Source organism: Anser anser (genome assembly GCF_964211835.1).
Source record: "Anser anser genome assembly, chromosome: 3".
NCBI classification, from domain to species: domain Eukaryota; kingdom Metazoa; phylum Chordata; class Aves; order Anseriformes; family Anatidae; genus Anser; species Anser anser.
In genome coordinates this window covers 106,654,019-106,677,956 of record NC_139722.1, presented here as the reverse complement: position 1 = coordinate 106,677,956, position 23,938 = coordinate 106,654,019, and the positions used below count along the sequence as shown (strand labels likewise).

Here is a 23,938-nt window from a genome sequence, read left to right as displayed (position 1 = left end):
CATTTTCTTTACATTTTTCTTTTTGCTTGCAAACATTTATGAAACAGCCTGTTTTAACATTAAAAATAAACTGAAATGTTATATAAATACATGTTGATGCAACATTTGCATATGTACATACACACACAAATACATGCCCATTATTATACTTCTTTTTTTTTCTTTTTTTTTTTTTTTTGCATTTTTGTATTCTTTATATAGTCTTAACATATTCCATCACAATATTTTTGTATTATTGTGTATTCTAAAAAGAGAAGACTAGTTCATCAGTGGTACTTTTAGGCGAAATTATTTTTCTTCATTGTGGAAGACTGGTGTCCCTCCTCAACTTATCCATAGTAGAAATTCCACAATTTGAATGTGCAAGAAGAAACAACATGTACATAGTTCAGTTTATTTTTAGGTCTACCAACTAATGTACAACATACATATATTTTAAAGAATATCTATTTTTAATGCTGAAAATATTGCAATTAACTATAATTTCCACTGATGGATTTCGTGGTCTCCTTTTTTTAGCTGTCAAATCTACAGTAAACTCATCTTCTATTTTTTAAACAGTTCTGTGGTGGTATTTTTGCAAAAAATAACACAACCCTTCAATGCCCAAAGACTGCGGCCCTCAGCAAACAGCCATGTGAACACAGGAGGCACAAACCCTTTTACAGAAAACAAAAAAGAAAGAACAACAACAGCAAAGAAAATTGATTTCCTATTTTGAAATATGATGGACAAAATGTTAGGTTATACTTTTCTCTAGTTAAATAGTACTAATAATAGTAAAAATAATAATTTTAAAGTCCTTTTCTCATGCTTATGTATAAATCTAAGAAAGGACCTGATGGAGAATAGAAGTACACTTAGGAAAATGCACGTTCAATGAAGTCATTCACACTCTGGAGTGATTTTTTTTTTTAAGGGAATTAAGTATATAGATAAACATATTATTAAATCATAGCAGATAAAATGATTCCCAGAAACAATGAAAAAAACAAACAAAACAAAACAAAACACCTATCCGTCCACTTTATGAAAAAACGAAACAAAACAAAAAAAACTGAACACTGTCGTGGTGTTTAGACTTCTGCAGAGCGGAGAAGCGAAGGGTTTCCCCGTCTCCGTCTTTCTTGCACTACCCTCTAGTGTCGAGCTGGGGATCCTGCAAGCGGCCGGGCGCTGCGGCGCCGGGCGGCAGCGCGGTGCCTCCCGCAGGTTCGTTTTCTGTAAAAGGGGCTATGCCGCTGCTGGTCCTTTGCTGTTTGTAACCACTTTTCTGATGCGGTTGACGACACATGACAAACTCAGCTATATGGAAACAAAATCTAGGTTTAATGGTATATCTGTTCCTCAAAGGTACATACCAGAAGTAGCTGCACAAACCAAATAGCATGGCAGAGATTTATTTATTTTTTAATTATTATTTTATTTTATTTCAGTGATAAAGGCAGATAACCCAGCACAGTACAGATCAGGTCATTTTCTTTCTCTACAAAATACGCTATGTCTGTCAGGTTTTGCCTACTTACATAGTTCAAGAAATCCATGCTTTAGCAATATTGTTTCTTCTTATCTCCCCCAACCCATTTCTTTTCTTTCTCTCTCTCTCTCTTTTTTTTTTTTTTTAAGTCAGGCAAGTAAATAATTTGAAAACAGACAGTGTTCTCTAATTGTCACAATATGTGATTATTTTCTGTGTATTAATGTAGCTTTAAATATAGTCACTGTTTTTTATTACTTCTATGCTTTAAAAAATAAAAAATAAACAAGTGTCAAACCCTATTTATAGGCCTAGAAAATTAAATTTGTAGTTTACTATTTAGTTGTTAAAGATCAGCCTTTGAGGTATACTATACAAGAGTTGTCCAAGGTGTCTGACTGTGGCCTGGCTTGCTCTATAACCCATTGTGACGGAGCACTTTCTAATTGCGCTAAGATAAATTAACTGTTCTTTCACAGATGGGGAAAAGGTTGCAGCCTGCCTCAATTAAGCATCTTTGACATTTAATCTGATTTTTTCGCTTAGATTTGTCACCATGTAGCTTTGTTTGAAATTGGCCATTTTTACCCTATTTGTCGTTTCTATTTATAAAGATTTATCGCAGTATATCTGGGTTATAACAGTATGTAAAGACCGATGATATGGAGTGGCCATATTTGCATGTGTCTGTCCCCGGAAGGGTGGACTGTGATTTTATTGGATGTCTGCAGCTATTACCTTGAAGGATAAATTTTCATTTTTCATCTATTCTTCCCCATCTAGACTGTATCAGGATTAACTGTAATTCCAGTAAGTGCCTATTCAAACTTTTTAAAATGTTATTCCACCATTATAAAATATGCAAACTAGATGAAAAAGATTGTGGACAGCTTGCAAGTGCTTGATAATTTATTAATGACATGTGATGATTACTTATCGGTGTGTAAAAAGTCATCATATACATTGGTGGTTTTTTTTTTTGTTTGTTTTTGTTTTTCCTTCCTATATGATATAACTTTTAACTGGAATGTTAAAAAAGGAATGATTCTACAGGCTGTAAATATATGCAGAGGAAATAGCGCAGTAACTACCTGCAGTACTGCATTCCGCTAACCAGGCTATTTTATTGACAGTAGCTATCAAATTTTTAAACCAACATTTCTGATAAGCTGTCACATCTTTTCCCCCTCGTCTTCCCTTTTCTATCAAGCTTTCTTGACATTTTACCTCCAACCTGTGGTGAGGCTGTCAGAACATAGTACGAGAATTTCTATTTTATAATCTTCCTAGACAATTAAATGTATTAACTGGCTGCTTATAACAATTGGTTTTGCTAAGCCATTGTTTTATGGGAACACAATATATTACTGTAAGGACATAATTAACTCTGAGAATAACTGTATTTCTATGATGATTTTTTACACTCTAATCATGTAAAAACCTTAAATTGAACATTTTTTCTCTGTGATATGCATGTTTATGAAACAGAGGGAAACATTTGCCAGATGAATGGACTAAATTTTAACTTCTCTGATATTATTTGGATTAAGAGGCTATATTCTGAAAGGAGAAAAAGGACTGTGATTTTATTTTGAGTCTATGGAACTCCTGAATGGTGTCAACAAAAGTACTGATAGTAAGTATGGTAGATATGAGTTTTGGGTTTTTTTTTTTTTTCTTTCCCTTTCCAACAGGTTTTGCAAGCCATGGACTGGCTTTATGCAAATAAAAGCAAAGCTAAGCAACAATAGTAGTTAGAATTTGTAGTGTAAATAGCTTCCCAAAAGTCACCAAAATAACCTCCCATAATAGTTTTATAGTCCACAAAGAAAAATAGGGATTGTATTAAATTGTCTTTAAAAACAAAGTTTTCTTGGGGCAAGTTTTTAGTCGGAACCATGCTTAAATCCAGACAGATTTTGCAATACAGTACAGGAAATGCTTTCAGGTACCAAGGCATAAATATAGCCTCCTCATTTAAAATTAAATAAATTAATAAATTAAATCGTTCAGTTTTAAAAGTGATTAGTTTCCCTACTGTCCATTGAAAAAAAAAATAATTTTGTTGATGTCTGTTGTAGGACACTTTTTCTCTGGATCAAGTCCCAAATAGAAAAAATAAAAAATAAAAATCCAAGTATAAGGCAAGCAGCTTTTTTAGAAGTATAATTAGTTGATCTGCTGCTGCTAAATTCTCTTTTTTTCCTAGCAAAAGCAGTCATTCTTTTTTTTCTTAACTTCCTTAATAAAATTCCTCTGAAAAAGAATAAGGTGAAAAAAAATGTTGATGGACCCACAACACAATAAATATATTTTTAAATCTCTTTCAAACAAAATGAAGTGTCATAAAAATAAATTAAAATGATTTCCAGGATCCACTGTCAAGTAAGTTTTGCATCAAAAGAGAACCTGCAAATACAGAGTAAGTAATAAGCCTCCAATTAGAGGACTGTAAACAGCAGGAATATGTTTACTGAACTGAGCTAGCAGTTGTGAATTTTTCTTGGTCTCATACAAAAGTAGCATAACTTCTGTACAAAATATTCTTCGTAGCAAATGCTCAAAGTTATTTTTACTTACAGTTTGTTCGTAACCTTTTTGCTATTATAAATGAACTTTCATGATTAGTTCCATCTCCCTTTGTTGCTTGTGTACTGGACAGATTTCTGTGAGCTTTTGTTACCTATTTTGGTAAGTACTACAATACTTTCTTACCAGTACTCGCTGCAGTTTTTCAACAACCAGATAACATTTCATAAGTGATTTCTGTGTTTTAATTTTTAGATGATGAAGAATTATTGCTCTAAGCATTCTTTAGAATATGTTTTCTTATTAAACAACATAATGGATTTTAGTGGAACACACACAATTTGTCTCAAAGCAACAGCATACACAACTTGAGTCTTAATTTGCTAAAATCTATAATAGTTCAATGGCTGCCCTTTTGTGGCTTTCAATCTATGGAGAACTGGATGTATACCAATCCTAATTTTATGTTGCTAGAAGTAAATCTGTTTTTCATGTTTAGGAAGCTATTTTCAGATTTTTCCATTTCTGTTGCTTAGAAATCAAGAATCTTAATATAATTTCAACAGTGGGACTGAAATGCCATTTATTTTAACTATAGTAGCAATAATATGTTTAAGATCAGGATGAAAGTTTCTGTTTTGAATTTGGAGAAAGAACTTTAAAAAAAATGTAAAACCAAACGTAAACAAAAATGGTGGTTTTTTTGAGAGAAGAAAAGGAAAAAAATGAATGTAAGCACCTAGTTTCCTCCAGTGAATTGAAAAACTAGTGAATAAAATGTTACACTTCCTTTTCCCATTCTCCGTTGAGAGCAGCAAGAAAGTTGGCTTCTGCTCAACGCAATCAAATGACCAGCATAACTGGCTAGTCAGAGCTCAGAGTTTTGTAGCAATTTGTACTACACTTTGTCATAGCATGACTTCACCTCTAGCTAATGTCCTGTGTTGTAGAAGAGGTGGCATTTTGTGGTCTTCCTTATATGAAATAAATATATATTTTTTAAAATTTTCAAAATGTTAATAATAGGTTATTACTGAGCTTGCGTCTCATTAAAAATATTATGGAGACTGTTCGCATCATGCCATTTTTGAAGAACTGGGTAACATGCTAAAGTCAAGCTATTTTTATTTTGTGCTAGCTTAAAAGATTGGTATCTTTATAAAACCATATACCACTAGAAATTCCTTCCCATGTCAATCAGAAAATGCCATTCCAGAAATGTTGGTTTTGTTCACCTTTAAATCACTACAGTATGTTCTTCAGACTGAAAGTTTACAAAATAAAATTGTCCATCAAACAAGTGAAATAAATGGTCCTTTTAAACTGCAGGTACATTTAGGTCAATGTTAAGACCAACATCAGAAGAAAGGGGAAAACTTACATTCCAAACAAAAATGGCTACTATTGTTTCAGTCGTAGTTTTCACAGACATTCATTTAAAAACATGACTAAGGTGAGTGATGATGGTTAAAATAACAGAAATCCTTCATGTGCAGGATTGCTTGACACTTGATGTTCTGTACAAACAACTCTACGTTGATTGCTCTACAGCTCTTAGACATTGTATACAAAACTGATGAGCTAATTCTTAAAAATTTCCTGCAGAGAAATGCATAAAAAATTATATTTCTCCCTTGAAGAGGGAAGTAATGTCTGTGCAAGTTTGTGTGAGAGACATTGCATAGATTGCTATTTATTTAGATATTTAAATCTTAAGTGAACTTTATTACACCTAATACAATGCTCACGTTTCTCCTTTTTGCATACACCATTTTAAGATCAAGTCCATCCTGTATTCCTTTATATACCCAAAATACCACTGAAGTATTTTGTTTGAATATGGCTTGTAGATCTTGATCCTTCCTAAATGATACTCAATTTCACATGGATTCTAAATATCAGGGTAGCATTGTTTCCATTATAATTTATGCCTTACAGTCTGCAATTAAAAGACCAGTAAATCCAGTTGAATAGAATGGATATTTTTTTTCCTAGTATGTTTTAGAGACAGATTTTCATCCTGTGAAATTCACATGACATACATAACAGATTTTGAATGCCTAATGAACAAATATAGGTATGCTATATTTTCATAGAGACTGTCATCTGAATCTAAGCAAAACAGGTTAAAAGACATATGAAACAGGAAGTCTACATCTATACTCAAAGGCTGTCCCACTGGAGTCCTTGGTACTTAGTCCTGAATCTGTACTAACACCATCCAGTATCTATATTTCTGGCACTGGCTTGTGAATTAAGGCTGAAAACAGCTAGACGGGAAAAAAAAATAGGTTTGAACATATACAAGGGGACTAAAACATTATCGGATAGCCTGTAATTTATTCTGTGCAGTCACAGAAGCCAATTAAGAAAGATCCTTCTGATTCCTCAATTCTCTGTAAAATACAGGGTGAAGATGCTGCACAAGTTATGCCATTAACTCCATCATACTGATTGCTTACTGGAGTTGTGATAACAAAGCAATTCCCCTCTTCCTATAATCTGTTTGCCCACCTTTCTTTGATGAAAAGTAGTTTCTGTTTCCCCTCACTTGTAACCTGCTTCTGCTCCTTGGGAGTACCTACGGCAAGGTCTATGACCTGACCTGATGAATAAGCCTTTCATCTTGCCCTCATGTTAGGCAGGAACAGTTGTACTTTCGTTCGTGTTACTTGCTATATGTGGATTTTGTTTTAAGGTTGACTTTCTTTAAATGTATAAAAAGTATGTAGCAGTTATTTTTAGAATTGTCCTTAGCACACATAGGCTTGGGAGTTCTGCACAGATAGTTGAAAATAACATGTTTTGGGAACAGTGTTGACATGTATAAGAATCTCAACCAAATACATGAAAAGTCATAAAAATGCAGTAGGCTTTTCACAGATACTGATAGATGCTAACACTTAAAAATATTTCTGAAAAAGTCATCTCTGTTCCTTGAGTGGTAGGAATGACTTAGATCAGAAGGTAATGGGAACTGACAGGGCCATTGCTGACTGTTTTTCAGTGCTCTGCATACCATTCTTTGTGTTTTGTACTGCAGAATTTCATCATCTTTGAAAAAGTTTGTCATTTACTTTAAAGTTGTGTTGTTCTAGCCCTGCTGTCTGCTGGTCCTGTCCTTGCATTGCCTATTCCTTTGCTGACAGCACAAATATTCAAGCATCCATATGGTGAATTTGACTAGAAGTGACCCATGAAGAAAATTGTTAATTTTAATTTACTGAAATTTTCTGAGTGGTTTTATCACATTATCATCTATGGACACCTGCTATAATATACAGTAGCAGTGGCAGGAGGCAGGAATGGTGTGGAGACAGCAGAAAAGCAACCACTGGTAGAGAGCGTTTGCTTTTATTTCAGCAATGCAAACCTGTGCTGTTCCAAAGTGAATATATCTGGCCCACATCTAAGCAAGAACCAAAAAAAGACAAAAAAAAACCAACAACACAAAACAAACAAACAAAAAAACAGAACAAAAAACATATGTTAACAGAAAGGCAAAGGCATCACTTCTTGAGATGTTGAATGCTTAATCTGTATCAGTTAAGGAAAAGCAATTTCAGGCATCTGAACAGAAATGTTGGTAGGGTTTCTGGGTAAATGTCTGCATGTTCACTTGAGCACATCATAACTCCTTTCCTTCTCTCCTGAATGTGTCTCATGAAAAAAAAGCTGTAGGTTCTAACTAGGAAATAGTGAGGCCCATTTAGGGAGTTTTGAACTTGAGGAAGACCAACTGAGCATCATGAAGTATTTACACACTACGAGATATAAGCTGAGGGGATACTGTGCTCTTTGACCATTCACATAAGGTAATAAACATTTGCAATCTGTTTTGTTTTGTGTCTTTTTGTGAAATGTCATATGGATATAGTCTGACAATAGAGGATTCAGTATGCTTTTTTCCTTGCTTTTTACTCTTTTCATCCATCTTTCTCTCTTTCTTTAAAGACCTACATTCTGCTTGTGGTACTTTAAATATATAATTTATTTAACAGGAGCCCCAGAAATCAAATATGTAGCATTAGTGTATCTGTGGCTTTCTCAAGGCAGTGTTGTGCTCTGTAATAGCTAGAAACATTAAAAAAAAAAAAAAAAAATGGTTATGGAAGTAAATTTGAAAATTATGACAATAAGGAATCTCACTAATTACAAGGTGAAAAAAATCATTGGGTATCAGATAATCAGATACTAAGACTTACTTTTAAGTACTGCCATATGAGTGTTTCCAGAAACCTTAAGATTTTGCTGAAAAGCAGTATACTTTCCAGTTATGATATGTCAGCATATCACTGAATTTTACAGGGCCAGGTATAGATAGTTTTCCATTTAGTATATATGTAGCGCTTTATAAAACACGTCTGTTGTGTGGATCAGCTTTCTCTTTAAATATTGGTATGCTGCCAAAATATTATCAACAGGGCCCAAGGGCATGATCTGGAGTAGACTGAAGTTATTCTCCCAAAACTTCAGGCTGAACTCTTGAAGGAAAATGGGGAGCAGATCCCTGAAATACTGATGACAAGAGGACCACTAGAGGAAGGGAAAGCAAAATGCCACAAGCATGTAGCAGACTGTTTTACCAACCGGGGCAAAGTAGTCTCCAGGATGTGCTAAGTGTATATGAATAGATTGTCTTGAATTAATAAATCTAGATTTATATGAATGGGTCCTATCTCATCTTTTGTAAAAGGACTTTTCAGCAGAAGTAGACTTGACCTTTCTACTATTCTAATGGGAAGAAGCAGTAGAAAGCAAGTTTTTAGTGAATAGCAGGTCCTAAATTACTCTTATTCTACTTTTATAATTTTCTTATTTAGCATTTGAGAAGCAAGATGATTTAACAACATTCCAGGATTGGTGATTTAAATTATCCTCACCATTTTTTGTCATGACAGAAAGTGGCTGTTATAATCTAATCTTGTGGGGATATTGAAGAATTATGTTCTCCTCAGTAGTAGTGTGCAATTATAGAATCATAGATTCATTTAGGTTGGAAAAGACCTTCAGGATCATCAAGTCCAACCATCAACCTGAGCTACTGATTCCCATCACTAAACCATTTCCTTTATTAAATGCTTTTTCTTCTGGAGAAGAATATGTAAAAGCTCATGTAATATCACTCATTTGTTGATAAACTGGGCTGCCATGGCAGTCATTTCACAGGAAATCTCTGCTACTAATGGTCCCACAGGAATCTCTACTAACATATTCATACGTGATTGGGCAAAGAGAAGGAACACTGAGATAACAGTATTTGAAGCAATTAGATAATTTAGGAAAATCAGATAAAATGCTGCACATAAAGGTTTTCTAAAAGGTTTCAAAATGCTGAATGACTGGATAGTAAAATGGTGGGTGGAATTGAATATCAGTATGTACAAAGTAATTCATACTAGAAAAAGTAATTTAATTACAGCAATGGATTCTGTTAGTACTGAGCTGAAGAAATTGTGCTGTCATTGTAAATATATCTCATGTAAAACAGTCCAGTTCTCAGAAGTGACCAGAAGTCCCAAGGGATGTTAGTAACTATGGGAAAAGGAGGTAAAAGCAGAACAGAAAAAAATCTTTATGCTGTTGTACAGTCATTGTCCACATCTTGAATGCTGTATGCGTTTTTAGTTTCTGTTCCACATGACGAACTAAAATAAGAAAAATACAGTGTACTGCAACAAGATATTGGATTGGCTTTCCTATATGGAGGAGCTTGGCAAGATAAATAAATAAATAATCTGGGAATATATTTTGATATGTTATGATTACACAGCCATGAAAAGCATCAAGAAGTTAATAGGTAGAATGAAATTGAAATAAATGAGGACTTAATGTGATAAGGCACTTCCTGTAGCTCTCAGGCAGTCTATGAGACGTTAGTCACTGGAAGCTGTAACTGCATTAAATTAGCAATTACTATAGAGTGGCTATTACTATAGAGTTATAGTCTATTACTATAGAGTTAGCCACCGCTGAACACATAGTGCTGGGCTTCTGGTATTACCTGGCCAGGCCATTGTTACATTCTTAACAGTATTTCATGGAAGAAAGGTTTATCATTAGCATTAAACCTGATTATCTAGATTCAGCCTTAGCTCAGAAAGTCTGTAAACTACAATCTGCTAGAAGCTTGCAGCATACAGTCCTCTCTAAACATCAGTTGCTGGTCATTGTCAAAGCCAGAATGTAAGACAACACAAAACTCAGGTGTAAAATCCAGAATGGCTGCTTTTGTTTTGTGCACCATTTCCTTTCCAACTTTGCAACTTCATTTCCTAATCATTTTACCATCAGTTTATACCCACTATTCAAAAAAAGCAGAATACTGCCAGTGAAAGGAAGAATATATACATCTATCTTGCATATAATCATTCTAAACTATGTAATGAGATTCTGTGAAAATCAGAATGTTATCACAGAGATGGCAGTGGAATTCACAAGGAAATATTTCAGTAAATACTCAAAAACAAACAAACAACAAAACAAAACAAAACAATACATTCTTAGTTAACAGTTAAAAACAGTCAAATAGTTTGGATAAACCATTAATTAATTCTACTTCATACTTACCAAACATTGAGAATAATTTTTTGACTTAATGTCAAGAGTTTTCTTGATGGAAATTTTGGTCTGTAGCGCTTTTAAAAGAAAATCATTTTTAGCATTCAGTATTAGGAAAAAGTAGCAACAGTAACTCAACATGGCTCAGATGATAATGCTTCTAAATTTATGCTTATATTGGAAATGTCATATTTCATGTATAAATACCTTTATTGATTTTTCACTTCATTTGTTTCTTTCTTAGAACACTGTTTCTAAGGAATGATGCTGTTGTTATGCTCATTTGTTAATGCTTTTGTGGAAAACATTTAAATGTGCTTATAAATTAGAATTCTGTGGAAAAACACTTCAGTCTTTCTGTTACTGGATTACAGTTTGAAGAGGTTATTTCAGGTGATAGAGACTTGGTTAGTATTTTTCCAAATGAATCTGCCTAAAATAGTAAAATCATTAATATTTTGATTCAGAAAGCAAGTAAGTATATTAAGAATATGCTTAGGACTTTTTCCAAATAGGATGCCTTACTAAATCAATGCTACGGTACTTATCTCCAGAACTTTTCAAGGAAAACCAAACAAATTGCCATTTCTTCAGGTAGATACTGCTTTTCTGATGAACAGATCACAGGTTCACAGCCTTCATTGTGTCCTAGTATATAGTTGTAAAGAACTCGTATGATGAGTGTTCATGTTTTTTTGCTGGTTTGTTTTTTGGTGTTTTTTTTTTTTTGGGGGGGGGGGATAAAAAAAAAAAAAAAGGTTCATGTATGTAACACTTAAGGAAGAGGGAAATTTTGACAGAAGGAATGAGACAACTGGTTTTCAACCGGTGAGCATTCCAGTAAGTCTGAAGTACGGTAAGGTGAATTGCTAAGTTTGTTCCTCTCACTAGATAATAGATATTATGAATAGAACAGTTCAACATTATTAAAAATAAGTGCTACTGGCTTCAGTGGAAATATGATCAGATTGTATTTCTCAGTTTGGTGTGATTAAAAGAACCAAGCTGCATAGGGAAAGCTTGACTACCTCTTGTTCAAAGAGGGCAAAAAAAAGTTACCAAACTGCAATTTTGCTTAAATTAAAATGATTCAGGATAAATCCCTGACAAGCAATTATTTTACTCCTTGAGCATAAAGATCTATGAGATTTGATATAGACAATAATGAGAAGTACATGTGCAGAGAGCTTTTGTCCTTCTATATGTAGTGCTGTAATGTAGAAATAGAGTTCTCTGCATATTTGTGTAAATACAAGTTTGCAGAACTTGGTTTCTGAGCCATCTGTGGCATTTTGATTTCCAGTTCTTTATTTCACCTGCAGAAAATATTGTGTAAGTATGTATTAGCTTTAGCTGTATAACTGTTTCAAAACGGTATGTTACTTTATCATTGCTTCACTTCTCTGCAGTCATCATTACATAAGTTCAGCTTTGATGAAGTCTAGTAAGCACTTAGCTACAATATTGTTCTTCATTAATGGTATAAGAATGGTAATTCATTTTTCAGTGTACTTTACTGAAGAGCTAACAGTGTTAAAAACATCTACCCAGAGCAGTTTCTTATATTAAAAACATACCATATCTAGCACATTTTGCATCTGTGTCTATTAAAATGCATGAAACATCTATCATAACATTTTAAGCACTCAGTAGCTTATTACTGGAACCACATAACTGCTTCCTTATTATGTCTTCGTGACAATGACTTTAACAAATTATATTCAGGTAGTTGTTAAAATTTCCATCTAAGCACAATTCTCTTTTGAATGACATGTCAAGAGGTTAACTTATGCTCCCTTACAGCTGATTTCTAGGCCTCAATCCTTCAGACAAGTCACTTCAAAGGAGTTATGACTCTGTTGAGTTGAGACATCAAGATAAAGTTGGCTTTCTGAAATTCAGTCCCTTTTGGGAACTGTGCAAAGAATTTTGCAGCAGTTATTTGTCTAGGCAGTACTGAAGCAACAAGACACAAGATGAAGACCAAGACATGGAATGAGGAAAAAGCTATTAAAGAAAAAAGGGAGCTCTGGATAATGTAGCTTATACTAATTTTTTGGTATTATTGCTCATTCACTTTGCATTCTGTGAGATTTTCCTCAGAGGAGTGAAGTGCATGTATGTAAAGATATCACTTAATTAGTTAGAAGTTCCTCTCTGTCTCTGCACCTTAAGACTTTTCTTAAAAATAGTAAAATCTATCTGGAAAAGAAAGACCAAATAGGTAAGTCAACAATTCCATCTTTCACTGATATTCCATAAACTGTTTATGGATGACCTGTGGAAATCAGATCAGCAATGGAGAATAACAAGAACAGAGAGTATGTTAACAACATCTAAGGAATTCTAGTTTTACCGAAATGTAAGAACTATAGCTGAAAGTATATGTGAAGATTACCTGCTGAATTTTTGTCATGCTTACCATTATACTATGACTGTCCGTGCATTTTTACTATGTAAAATTACAGCAACTTTGAAAGGAATTTCTTAGAAGGGAACAATGCAGACATGTACACCACAGGCTATCAGAGGAAGAACTTTCCTTGCATCTCCAGTTAACATTTTGCAGATGACAAACGATACTTAGGAAGCCTGTTGACAAGCTAATCAGCTATGAGTAAGAACAACACTAGCTAGAAAAGACTGGTGTGGATTCTTGATTTCATAAAATGACATAAATCAAGATACAAAGCGCACTTTAAGAAACTGTAAGTAGGAACTTCTGTCAAGAAATTGACCTTTTTTTTTCTTTCAATAACAAAACTGTTATTTACTGACACTGAGCACAATTCTTAAGAGAAAACAAATGGCAAAAAACATTTGAGATATTCTCTCAACATTGAAGTCAATTTCATCTAATTAATTTTAAAAGTCATTGTGTTCTTGAGCTTTAGTTTCATACTACAATGCAAGAGACAGAACAAACAACAGCCTGGAGATAAAGATAGCAAAAAAAATGCTTGACTGTATATATTGTTATTCTCAAAATTTGCAAGTGAACAGTGAGAAAGTAAAACCAAACCTCATTACTGCAGGTGTCACAGTTGCCTACAGCTTCAGTTGGTCACCTTAAATATATATCTGGGAAAATGACAGAAACAGCTGAAATGTAGCATGAAAAGCTTGATATAGAATGCTGCTTACTGTTACCAGAAAAAAAAAAAAAAAGCCTCATTTGCAGAAAAGAAGCACACTTTGGTCTTCTGGGTAACAAAGCTGGAAGAGTTGCTGTAAATTTACCTTTAATAAAATGCCATATTAAATATATGCAAGTTGTCTCAAGCAGTCTCAAACATAAGTGATGTCTGAGACAGTTCCATACTTTTGTTCCCAACAAAATCTTTATTGGAATAAGTATCTAGTATTTTTAAAAATTGTATTTTAGGCTCAAGAATACTGAAAAAGTATGTCCAAAAATTCCAGTTTGCATAGGGAATAGTATTCATGTTGGTTTCCTACAGGTAAGGAACATCAGACCTGACTTCTCTCAACTGAAAGAAATGTTTAAAGAACATATACAATATCACCACAATTATACATTGACAAAAATGTGTGTTCTTTTTTCTTTGTAAGAAAGATTCAAAGAGCTATTGTTTACCCTTTTGATAATACTGGAGCATTTATATCTTAAGATACATACACAATTTATATGTTCCTGCTACTGCCAGTATACTGAGTGCTCTTCCCTGTGTCCCATATCATCAAGAACATTAAGAATCTTAATCCTGGACACAGTCTGGTGCAGCCAGAATGGAGGTTCTTCAAAAGCTGAAAAGGTCTAAATGCAAACAATCGTGAACTCACTGCACTCATAACTGTAGTGAGGACACTACAAGGATCATACTCAGAGCTTAAAATGACATGACATAGTAATGAAGAAATACACAAATCAGCAAAAGTGTTTTTGTGAATATTTTATGATATAGTTTAGGAATGTACAGGATAAGAAGCCTAAATCTTGTATGTCTTCTGTTGTTTAAGCTGGAAAAATCAGAGAACAATTCCATACCCATCAAAGTCAATGGAGGCTGCTCTTTATAGAACAGAGATCGCTCTCTGTATTCATACATTTGTAATTCCTGAAAATAATCTAAAATGTTCATTTGAGTGTTCCTTGCTTTAATCCTGTCTATGTCCAAGATTAAGCATCCAAGAATAAGCAGTCTCAAGAAATCGTTTTTAATCCATGATGATTATAAAAATATTTTAAAACACTTAAGACATAAGTAACAATTGTAAATCTTTAAGCATATTCTCTTTACACTTAAATAGGCAAAATGTTATAATTTAGTATTTTCATTAAAAAGAAAAAATATATATATGAATGTGAGATTTAGATGTTACATAGCTTATAACATCTGTGCCTTGGGATGAAGACACCTGTAAATTAAGAGGAACTTATTCTTAAAATGAAGTCACAGTCCAATTTTTTTTTCCTTTGCGTGCCAACTAGTTACCAATCTGCTTATTCTTAACACAATGTTCAATATGTAATGATAAAATGAAATTGTGTGGTTTTTTTTCTTTTCTCTTATGTTCATTTTTGCCTAAACATAAAGGTAATGTTTTTATAAAAAAGGTAAATCATCGAGAAGCATACTTAAATTGTACTTATCTTTAAAATGTACTTTAGAGTTTTGACAGTCACGGCTTGATATAAATGGGCACAGTCAATATCAAAGTCAGAAAGCCTATGTGTTCAAAGCTTTTCCCACTTCTTCCCATTTGTCAGTTATAACCTCACCAAAGTACACCATATATTCCAAGTCTCTCAGAAAAAAAAAAAAAAAAAGAAAAAAAAAGGGTGCTAACATTTTCTTCAAAAAACATTGTGAGTTAGGTTATTTTTCCTTCACTGTGTTTAAATGGAAAGAAAGAGGGCAGACCTAGTAGGAGGAAACAGTAGCAAAGGACCTTCAGACTCATATCAGGTTCCTCCACCATGAGGGTATGCTTAGAGATCTATTGCTAATATTATTCATTAGCCTTCATAAAGCAGAAAATAAACTTATATTGGGATCTTTTCCCCCCTCAAAAACCCATATCTCACAAATCAGAGTAACAAATGAAACTCTGTTAGTCACACAAATAATGAATATTGGACATTCAAGTCATTTCAGAACAATAGTAATAATAAAATAAATTGAATTCCATTGTTGGTTAAAATTGATGTTTCTTGTTAGTCTTAATACTATTTTACACAGCAGTTTCCAAGTCAGTACTATCATAATTTAATCATATTCATGTTCTAGGAGGGAACACAATAAACACAGATAACTTCAGATAAATTAGACAGAATTCTCTACCAGTTTTACAAAGTTTTTTATTATATAGGAATTGAAGGGAATTTTTAATTGAAACCAAATTCCGGTATTAGAAAGTTTTCTATAATTAAAACATTCTGTATATGCATAGGGAAATTTTTATATTATAGATTTATTAAAATTTGCCACTTCATTCTTCCTCGTGCAATATGCTAGCTTACACAGGATCATCCTTAAAACCAAAACCAAAACAAAACCAAAACCAAATAAAAATGGTTATCAAGATAATTTGATTTATTCAGTGTTTCTGTATGTCTAGGTAAATTGTTGCAGTGATTCTGTCTATGTATTTCAGATCCCTCCTCTCCTTAGTGGCCAGACTTTGTCTGGTTTCTCTTACTGTCAGGTTTCAGTGTTAAAAACTCCAGGCTCAGCTCACGTGGTGTTCTGGGAACTGGGGAGCTGGATGAGAAAATGGGGTAGCAGGCTTGTGAAATGAAATGGCTGTTTTCCTAATGCACTGAAGTAGCTTGGGTGAAATGAAGCTGAAGATTTTGATTTGAAGGTGTTTTAAGTGTTAAGTGCACCTTATTTTGTCAAAACAAAAAGCTTAAACATATTCAGATTAATATTTTAGTGGCAATGTCAAAACTAATGCAAAAAATAAACTAAGGTTTACTAAAAGCCACACAAGTAGTGTGTGGAAGTGAATCTGCTGATTCACAAGTCAGAGTCCTAATGTTTGGGTGCACTTAAAAAAATTTAGCATAATTTAAGGCAGGTTATTACCTTATGGTTTGTTTGTAATGCTGACCTTTTTATTTTTTTATTTTTTTATTTTTTATTTTTTATTTTTTTACCTACAGTAAATACAACACAAATAATCTTGAATTGAAGCCTACTTTAAATTTGCAGTTATTTAGCATAGAATTGCTGTGTGTTGCACTTGCCTTATGTACAGAAAAGTCAATTGTCATGCTCAAGATAATTTCTGAAAATTTGCCTGAAAGTGTTCAGCAGTAGAATGAAAAAGCAAGAATCAAGATCATTGACTTTGGTGTACTTTTGTTCAGGTGGATTCATAAAACCTACAGTACCTGTAGCATGTTTTATCTGATAGTTATGATCCTTAGAGAATGGTACAAAGAGAAGGTGTAGTCTTATTAAAAATCCATAGATTTAGCTGTCTTCTGTTTTTTAGCTGTTAAAAGATAATTCTATTTCATTATTTCCAAGAAGAAGGAAAATCACCTGTTCTTAGGGCTGTTTGTGTTTCACTTACTTAGACATGGCTTACAAAATTAAAATTAAAATGCAGCTGATTCCTAGCAATAAATATTTTAAATAATGGAATGAGTAGAGAAATGTCTCTGAGCTAGGTTAGGCATTTCATAATGTAATAACAAACCAGGTTTATCCTCTCATATACTCTTGAGTTCATGTAGCTGTGACTGCAATTTCAAAACCATCTTTTCAAAAAATATGGCTATAATAACATATACCCAGTTATTAACAAGCCAAGCACACTTCAGATTTTCAGTGTCTTCTGTGTATACTTTTATGTAACAGGGAAGTCTAGATGCCAAGACTTACAGCTCAGAAGTTTACTGCTTTCTGGAGAAAAAAAAAAAAATCACCATAATTTTTTTCTCCATGTAGGTGAAATTAAGTGTTGGTTCTAGTTCTGTTTGTAGTGAATGGGTTTTCACAAGACAGTGGTTTACCATCAGCACCTTTCTCAGCAGGCACCAAGAAATCTTATGTTTAATCAAATAGGTCTGCATGTGTTCTGTCTTCCTTACTTGATCCACTGACTGTGTAAACACTTGTGTCAACAACAGTTAATATCTCACAGCTCTGAAGACATTAATGGATGGGTATGTCCCCTATCACAGCCCGAGTTAAAAACTTGCCTTAGGCAGAAGATAGACAAGGCTGGGAGAGAGGAGATGCTTAGCAGTTCAGATTGTCAGCAGGGAAAGGAAGTTCATAGAAAATACAGAAAAGTGACAGGCAAATGCCCTCAGACCTCGTTATGGTATTTCATTCATTGATTTGTTGTTTTATACATGTTTCTGTGCATTATTTTACCCCAGTGCGTACACTACGTATGCTGGCTTTCCTTACTACAGAACATTAAATGTAGTCAGCGTGTAGTTTAGTCATTTAAAGAAATCCAACAGAACTTTCAAAAGTACCTTGTTTAGCTTTCTGCATTTCTACATGAGTGCATGTACAGAAACAGATTTAATATTATATTTCGGTTTCTCAGGATAATATGGGAAAACCTAATCTACAAAAGGAACGAAGGCTAATGAACAATATTAGCAACTCTAATCTGCTGTTTTGATTTACAGAATGTCAGGTTTAGTTTTCAAAACTAAAAATAACACCCTAAAAATACATTACCTAAATTGCCAAAGGCAATTTTGCCTATAATAAATCTATTGTGGGATGGAACATTGTGAGCAAGCAGAGCAGATATGTTTTGCTTGATGTGATTCAGTGAATGTACTGTTCTTGTGCAGGTATCTGTTTGACTCTGTTAGGAAGAAGATACACTTGACAGAACTCCTTTGGCCTGAGATAAGACTTTCTCAAGTTAATTTGTCAATTAGTTTTAAATGATAAACTGATATACATCACTGATTTTTAAAAGGCAACTAAATTTTTCTGTTAGTAAGAAACATGCATAGTCAAGCAATTTCTGAATGATAAATCTAGATGCAGTCATTTAAAATACAGTTGATTCACTGTAATAATTGATTTTTTAAATTAAGGTTTGCAAATGGGTGGGTCACAAGATCGGAATCATTTCTGCAGCCAACCACTATAGAAACGATAATGAAGATTAAGAGACTTTCCCCGATTTGTCTGTGTTTCTGCATCTGGTTCTGGAGGAACCCTTTCTGAATACTCTCCATGCTGCAGACTTAGCCACTTACTCTCTCAAATTTCAAAGGGAAAATGCCACCTGAAATTGATTGTGGTATTATGAATAGTTGTCCATTAGCAAACTAGGCTGAAACCATCGACTTTGCTTTACTGACCAATGAAGAGTTACTATCGGTTTTCCTGTAACTGACTTGGGTTCAGTAGGTTAGTATAGCATTTCCTGACTCATCCCATATCCTTTCCAAGTCTCTTTTTACTTAGTTTTGCTTTTGATATTTCACTTTTGATACCTACTTTTGATCACAGAATTTAATGCTTCAATCAAGTCTGGGTGGCATTTTGTTACATGCCTCCCTAGTGGGGTATGGCATTGTGGGAGCCAATAATACCGTCTTGGTTCAAACAAATAGTTTTGGATGTGTTTTTGTACAATGCCAAAAGCTGGTATCTCATTTCAAAGTGACCGGTTTGGTTTAGGATGTTCTGTTCAAACAGTTGATTAAATGTTCTCCAAACTTAAGTATAATAGGATAAAAGTCTATAAAAGAAAAAGTGTATGTGTCACTATTAATTAACAGGCCTATTTGATTTCAGCAAATTTTCAGTTCTTGGACTAGGCTGGACAGGCTACCCACAGGCTAGTACATAGAACAGGAATCTCCACAGGATATTTAGAGTATTTAGCCCATTGAAAAATTATGTTTATCTTTTGAAGGTTCATACTTCTTTCCATTAACTGTTAAAAGGAACAAAACCAGTTAGATTCTAGATGAGGTGCCAAAACCAAAGTGAGTTGAACTAGGATCTTATAATCCTCTTCACTGGGCCTCAGTAAGGATATAATTTAGGGTGTTTGAAGCTTTACATTTTAATGTCCTGATTCATAATGAATTGCATCATCAAGATTTGTTCCTCTCTTGGCTGGCCACACATTCTGTATTTTCCCATGGGGGGCAAAAAAAAAAAAAAAGATGGGTGTGCAAGCAATTATGTGCTTTTAGATGGATGTGCTGGTTTTACTGCCAGGATGGACTGTGAACAAATGTGGGAGGCATAGAAGTGCCTATATTTGTTTATTTGGTACTATCCAGTCACTCTAGGGATGCATAAAATCTTGTAGTTATTTAAGCCCTTAACACAGAAAGAGATGAACGTATATATTGATAATAAAATTTTATTTAAGCAAGAGGAGATAGTGGATTTATGTAGGTTACAACATGTCTGTGAAAGGAAAAGTTTAAGACATGATTAAGGTATTGGTATTTGAATCAGTAACTCAAAAAAGTGAGTGAGTGCTGGGTACATAAAGCAAATGGACTGTGTCCTATCTAGAAAGAGAGAAATGAGTTCCAGGGGAAGGACAGCATGGGAAATACATTCAGATTGGAGAGACTTAAGGTCAGAAGGGTAGTATCAATCCACAGAAAACGCAGGAAAAAATCCATTGGGATTTTTTTTTTTTTAATAAGGACTCTTGGGTTTCTTCCTACGGGAGACATTTAATGTTTTGTGGTTTTGTTTGTTTGTTTGTTTTTTAAACCCCCTGCACATACACATGCACACACACACACTACATGGTATTACGCCAATTCTTATTTAAATATACTAGCACTTTCTGCTGGTGTGATCTTACTGAGGTAAATGGAATCAGATGAGTGTAGTTATAATAAGACTGAAGAGTCAATCCTTTAGTGGATTTAAATTTATAGTAAATTCACTATAAACTAGAGCACTATAAAGCAGGACAAAAGAAGAGTCTGAACTATTATGATCTGAAAAATATTGTGATCTAAATTAAAATTCAGGCCAATATATTTGAAAGTCACTGAGGAAAAATGCTAATTTAAACTGTTTGAGGTAGCCAATGTCATCTAATAAGATATATAAAGAATTTCCTACTGCAGTCCTTTCACCCTTGTATGGTATCAAGGGATTTCCATGTATGTTTGTGACTGGATGTGTTTAAGCTTTTAGAAAAGTTTGTCCTAAATATAGTGCTCACAAGCACATTTACTACATTGATATGCAAAAGCATATTCTTGGCCAGGAAGCAGCCCAAGCCCTACATTTTCTACAGGAATGGTGAACACCTGTTTTTCCCTATCCACCTCTTCAGCCTCAATGGGAAACAATGCTAATTTGCAGAGATGTGGCAGGTGTATATATACAATATCTAGACACTAGGTCTTACTATTTTGTGGTTCCATGTATTCTTTCTGACAAAGAGGAAATCTCTCTTCTGTCTTAGAGGACAGCTTCAGGAAAGGAACCCTCTTTTCCATACAAAGTATCAGGTTTCTACAAGGCCAAGAATGCTTTCAGTGCATTGCTTCCATCATGTGTTATACTCAGTTTCATCCCTGTCATCCTATTTCCCTTTAATTCCAGCTCTGGATTGCATTCACTGTAAATGAAGGCAATTCACACAGGCTATTCTCACATGATTTTTAACTCAGAGGGCAACTACAAAAGGAAATAGACCGATACCTGGGAAAACATACATTTAATATTACAGCAAAAAGGGTTTACAAGTCCCTAACCATTAAAAGGTAATAGATGTATTTGACTGTATGAATGTGAGCAACTCAGTTGGATTTGATATTCGTATACACTGAGGCTCCTTTACATGAATAAGACACTATAGGAGGTTGTTAATGTGAGAGCAAATTAGAATTGCATATGCTTTTAGGTCTCTTTAGAGAACCATGTGAAATAAGGATTATTAAGCAGTCCAGCTCCTACAAAGTAGAAAAAAAAAATGAGTTGGAACAAAAAATGAAGAAGGATTAACATATTTAAAATAACAGTAAACGATCTGTTTCTACACAGGCCTATTCTCTCTAACCAAGATTTTTACTGATGACATTAATTATTTTCGGTAAGTCCCTCTCTTGTCTTCCACGTGTAGTTAGAAACCCCTTCCTTTGCTACCTTTGAAAACCCCAATAAAATGTAGAATAATAGAAATTTCTTAAAGAGAATTATTCACTGCATCTATATCACTGTATTAATAAAGAACAATATTTACTTAAGTTTTATTCAAAACTGTCCTTTCTCTTGTCAAAGAAAGTTAATATAGAAGGAACAGAATAATTCAGGTAGTTGACACAAGTGAGTACACATGAATCTCTTTCTGCTGTGTTTGCATACTTCCCCTACTCTTGTGTAAATACAGAGGATTAATCAGAGAGAGAAGGCAACGTGGTATCAGTAGAACCTTGCTGTCTTTGTCTCTGCTGTCTTGCTGTCTCTGTTTGTCTCAGTTGTGACTGATTGGTTCAGTGCTTGGTCAATCTTTGATTCATATCAGAGATAGTTCTCAGTCAGCATTTCTCTATCTCTTTCTCTTCTTGGTCAATAGTGCAAAGGATGATTTCCATAATCATTTTATTGACCATACTTCAGTTGGTGTGAGTACATTTTACCACATATAAAATTATATTTGCTACAAAAGTGCTTGTTGAACTGCTTACAAAAATAGATTACAAGAAAAAGTAAATGAGATGAAAAGGGAAAGTATAATTTGGTGGTCAGCTCATATTAGAAGGAACTGAATACAAATATTAAAGAGTCATCTAGACAATAAGGTAATAGATAATCTTCTGAGAATCCAAATTAAAAAACGTAGGCAGATGTAGATAAAGAAAAACTTGACATATACACATGCACATTTACTGCTTATACCTTTCACCCAAACTATTTTTAATGAAGGAACAAAATGCAGTATTGAAAATCCATGCTGAAATTTTCCTTCTGGCGACAGTAATCCCATTTCTTAAAGGCTTGTTCATGACTGTAAAATGTATAACTAAATCCATGTTGACTGTGCCCATTTATGACAACCTGATTCATTTATTTTACATATATAATACATTTATACAGTTAAATAGACAGTAGAAGTGTTTTAAAATAGTAGCTCTGTATTTTGAAAATTGCTTATACTTGGTAATTTTCTTGCTTGATAATGACTTTTGGTGAGTTTTGCCCAGCCAGTTTCTTTCTCTCTCTCTCTGTGAGGTTCACATGTAAACTGATTTAAAGATTGCATAATGACTGTTTGGCATATCCTACAGGCAAAGGTCCAGAAACCCTTTTTGCTGGCTATAACCTCAATGATAATGAGTGGCACACAGTGCGTGTGGTTCGTCGAGGAAAAAGTTTAAAGTTAATGGTGGATGACCAGCAGGCCATGACAGGTAGTATGACATTGTGACTTCCTGTTACTTGAGGGGGGGGTTGTGGAGGGAACATACAAAACAAAAAATGACAGAAGTAAAATGCCTATATCTGAAAGCAACAGACACTTTCTTTACTTGGGTAAGATCCACAATGTGCATCTTGAAATAGTACTACTACAAGTGCATTTATTACACTTGACATTAATATTACTGTAGCACTGCTATTGAAATTAAGAAAACCTTCATGCTGACTTAAATGAATATTTTTATACAGTAGTTGGAGAGAAGTCATTTGATACATCACTAATGAAAAGGCAAGTAAAATGCTTTTGCTGATGTACTAAGTTTAAACTAGGACTAAATTCTAAGCCGTTGATGTAAGAGGGAATTTCAAAAACATTTGAAGGATATTTTGTCACATTTTCAAGTCTTGCATCATGTTTTTCTTGAACACTAGAATGGTAGTTTTGGTGTGAGAATAAAAATGGTATGAATGCTAGCAGATGTTACAAATACATTCCTATGATGTCTCAAAAAGGATAATAGAGAATATTTTTTTTTCTGCTAAATATTTCTTACATGTGTATTGTTAATAGGAAGGCCTAGTTCTAGTCTTGATTTCTTGCACAGTACATTGAGCCTAATTTTGTTTTAGCTATTTAGTATTTTCCTTTGTTTTTATGTTTAAATAGCTTCTATCTTTTGTTTTAGGCTTTGTTAAGATGGTAACAATTTTAATGTTTTTTTAAAAGGAAAGCACGTCCTGTAGTCCTTTTTCACTCCAACTGAACACTCAATACCATGTCACTGGTAGAAGAATAATTACGAAGGTATTCCTGGAGCTGCAAAAATATTTCTAGGATCATATATTACCAATAGATCTTCCAGACGTGAAGCAAAGATTTAGTCTGTGTATGTGATGATACTTTGGGTCATTGTCCCAAGAAAGCTGATGGCCTAAATCTGTTATTTTCTTGTCATGAAAATATATATATAGTACGTGAGGAATTAGATCAAAAATATCATCTTCTTGC

At 33.9% G+C, this 23,938-nt stretch overlaps 1 protein-coding gene across 40 annotated transcripts in view; it reads left to right on the top strand.

The window, feature by feature from the left end:
• Positions 1–23,938, top strand: part of NRXN1 (neurexin 1) — a 725,995-nt gene that overhangs the window by 316,410 nt on the left and 385,647 nt on the right. For 23 of the 40 annotated variants that reach the window (XM_083831654.1, XM_083831643.1, XM_083831651.1 and 20 more), the window contains 2 exons: positions 2,261–2,287; positions 22,800–22,922. In XM_083831654.1, coding sequence (XP_083687780.1) covers positions 2,261–2,287; positions 22,800–22,922 — 150 coding nt within the window. The other 17 variants (XM_083831648.1, XM_083831647.1, XM_083831645.1 and 14 more) reach the window with 9 other exon arrangements.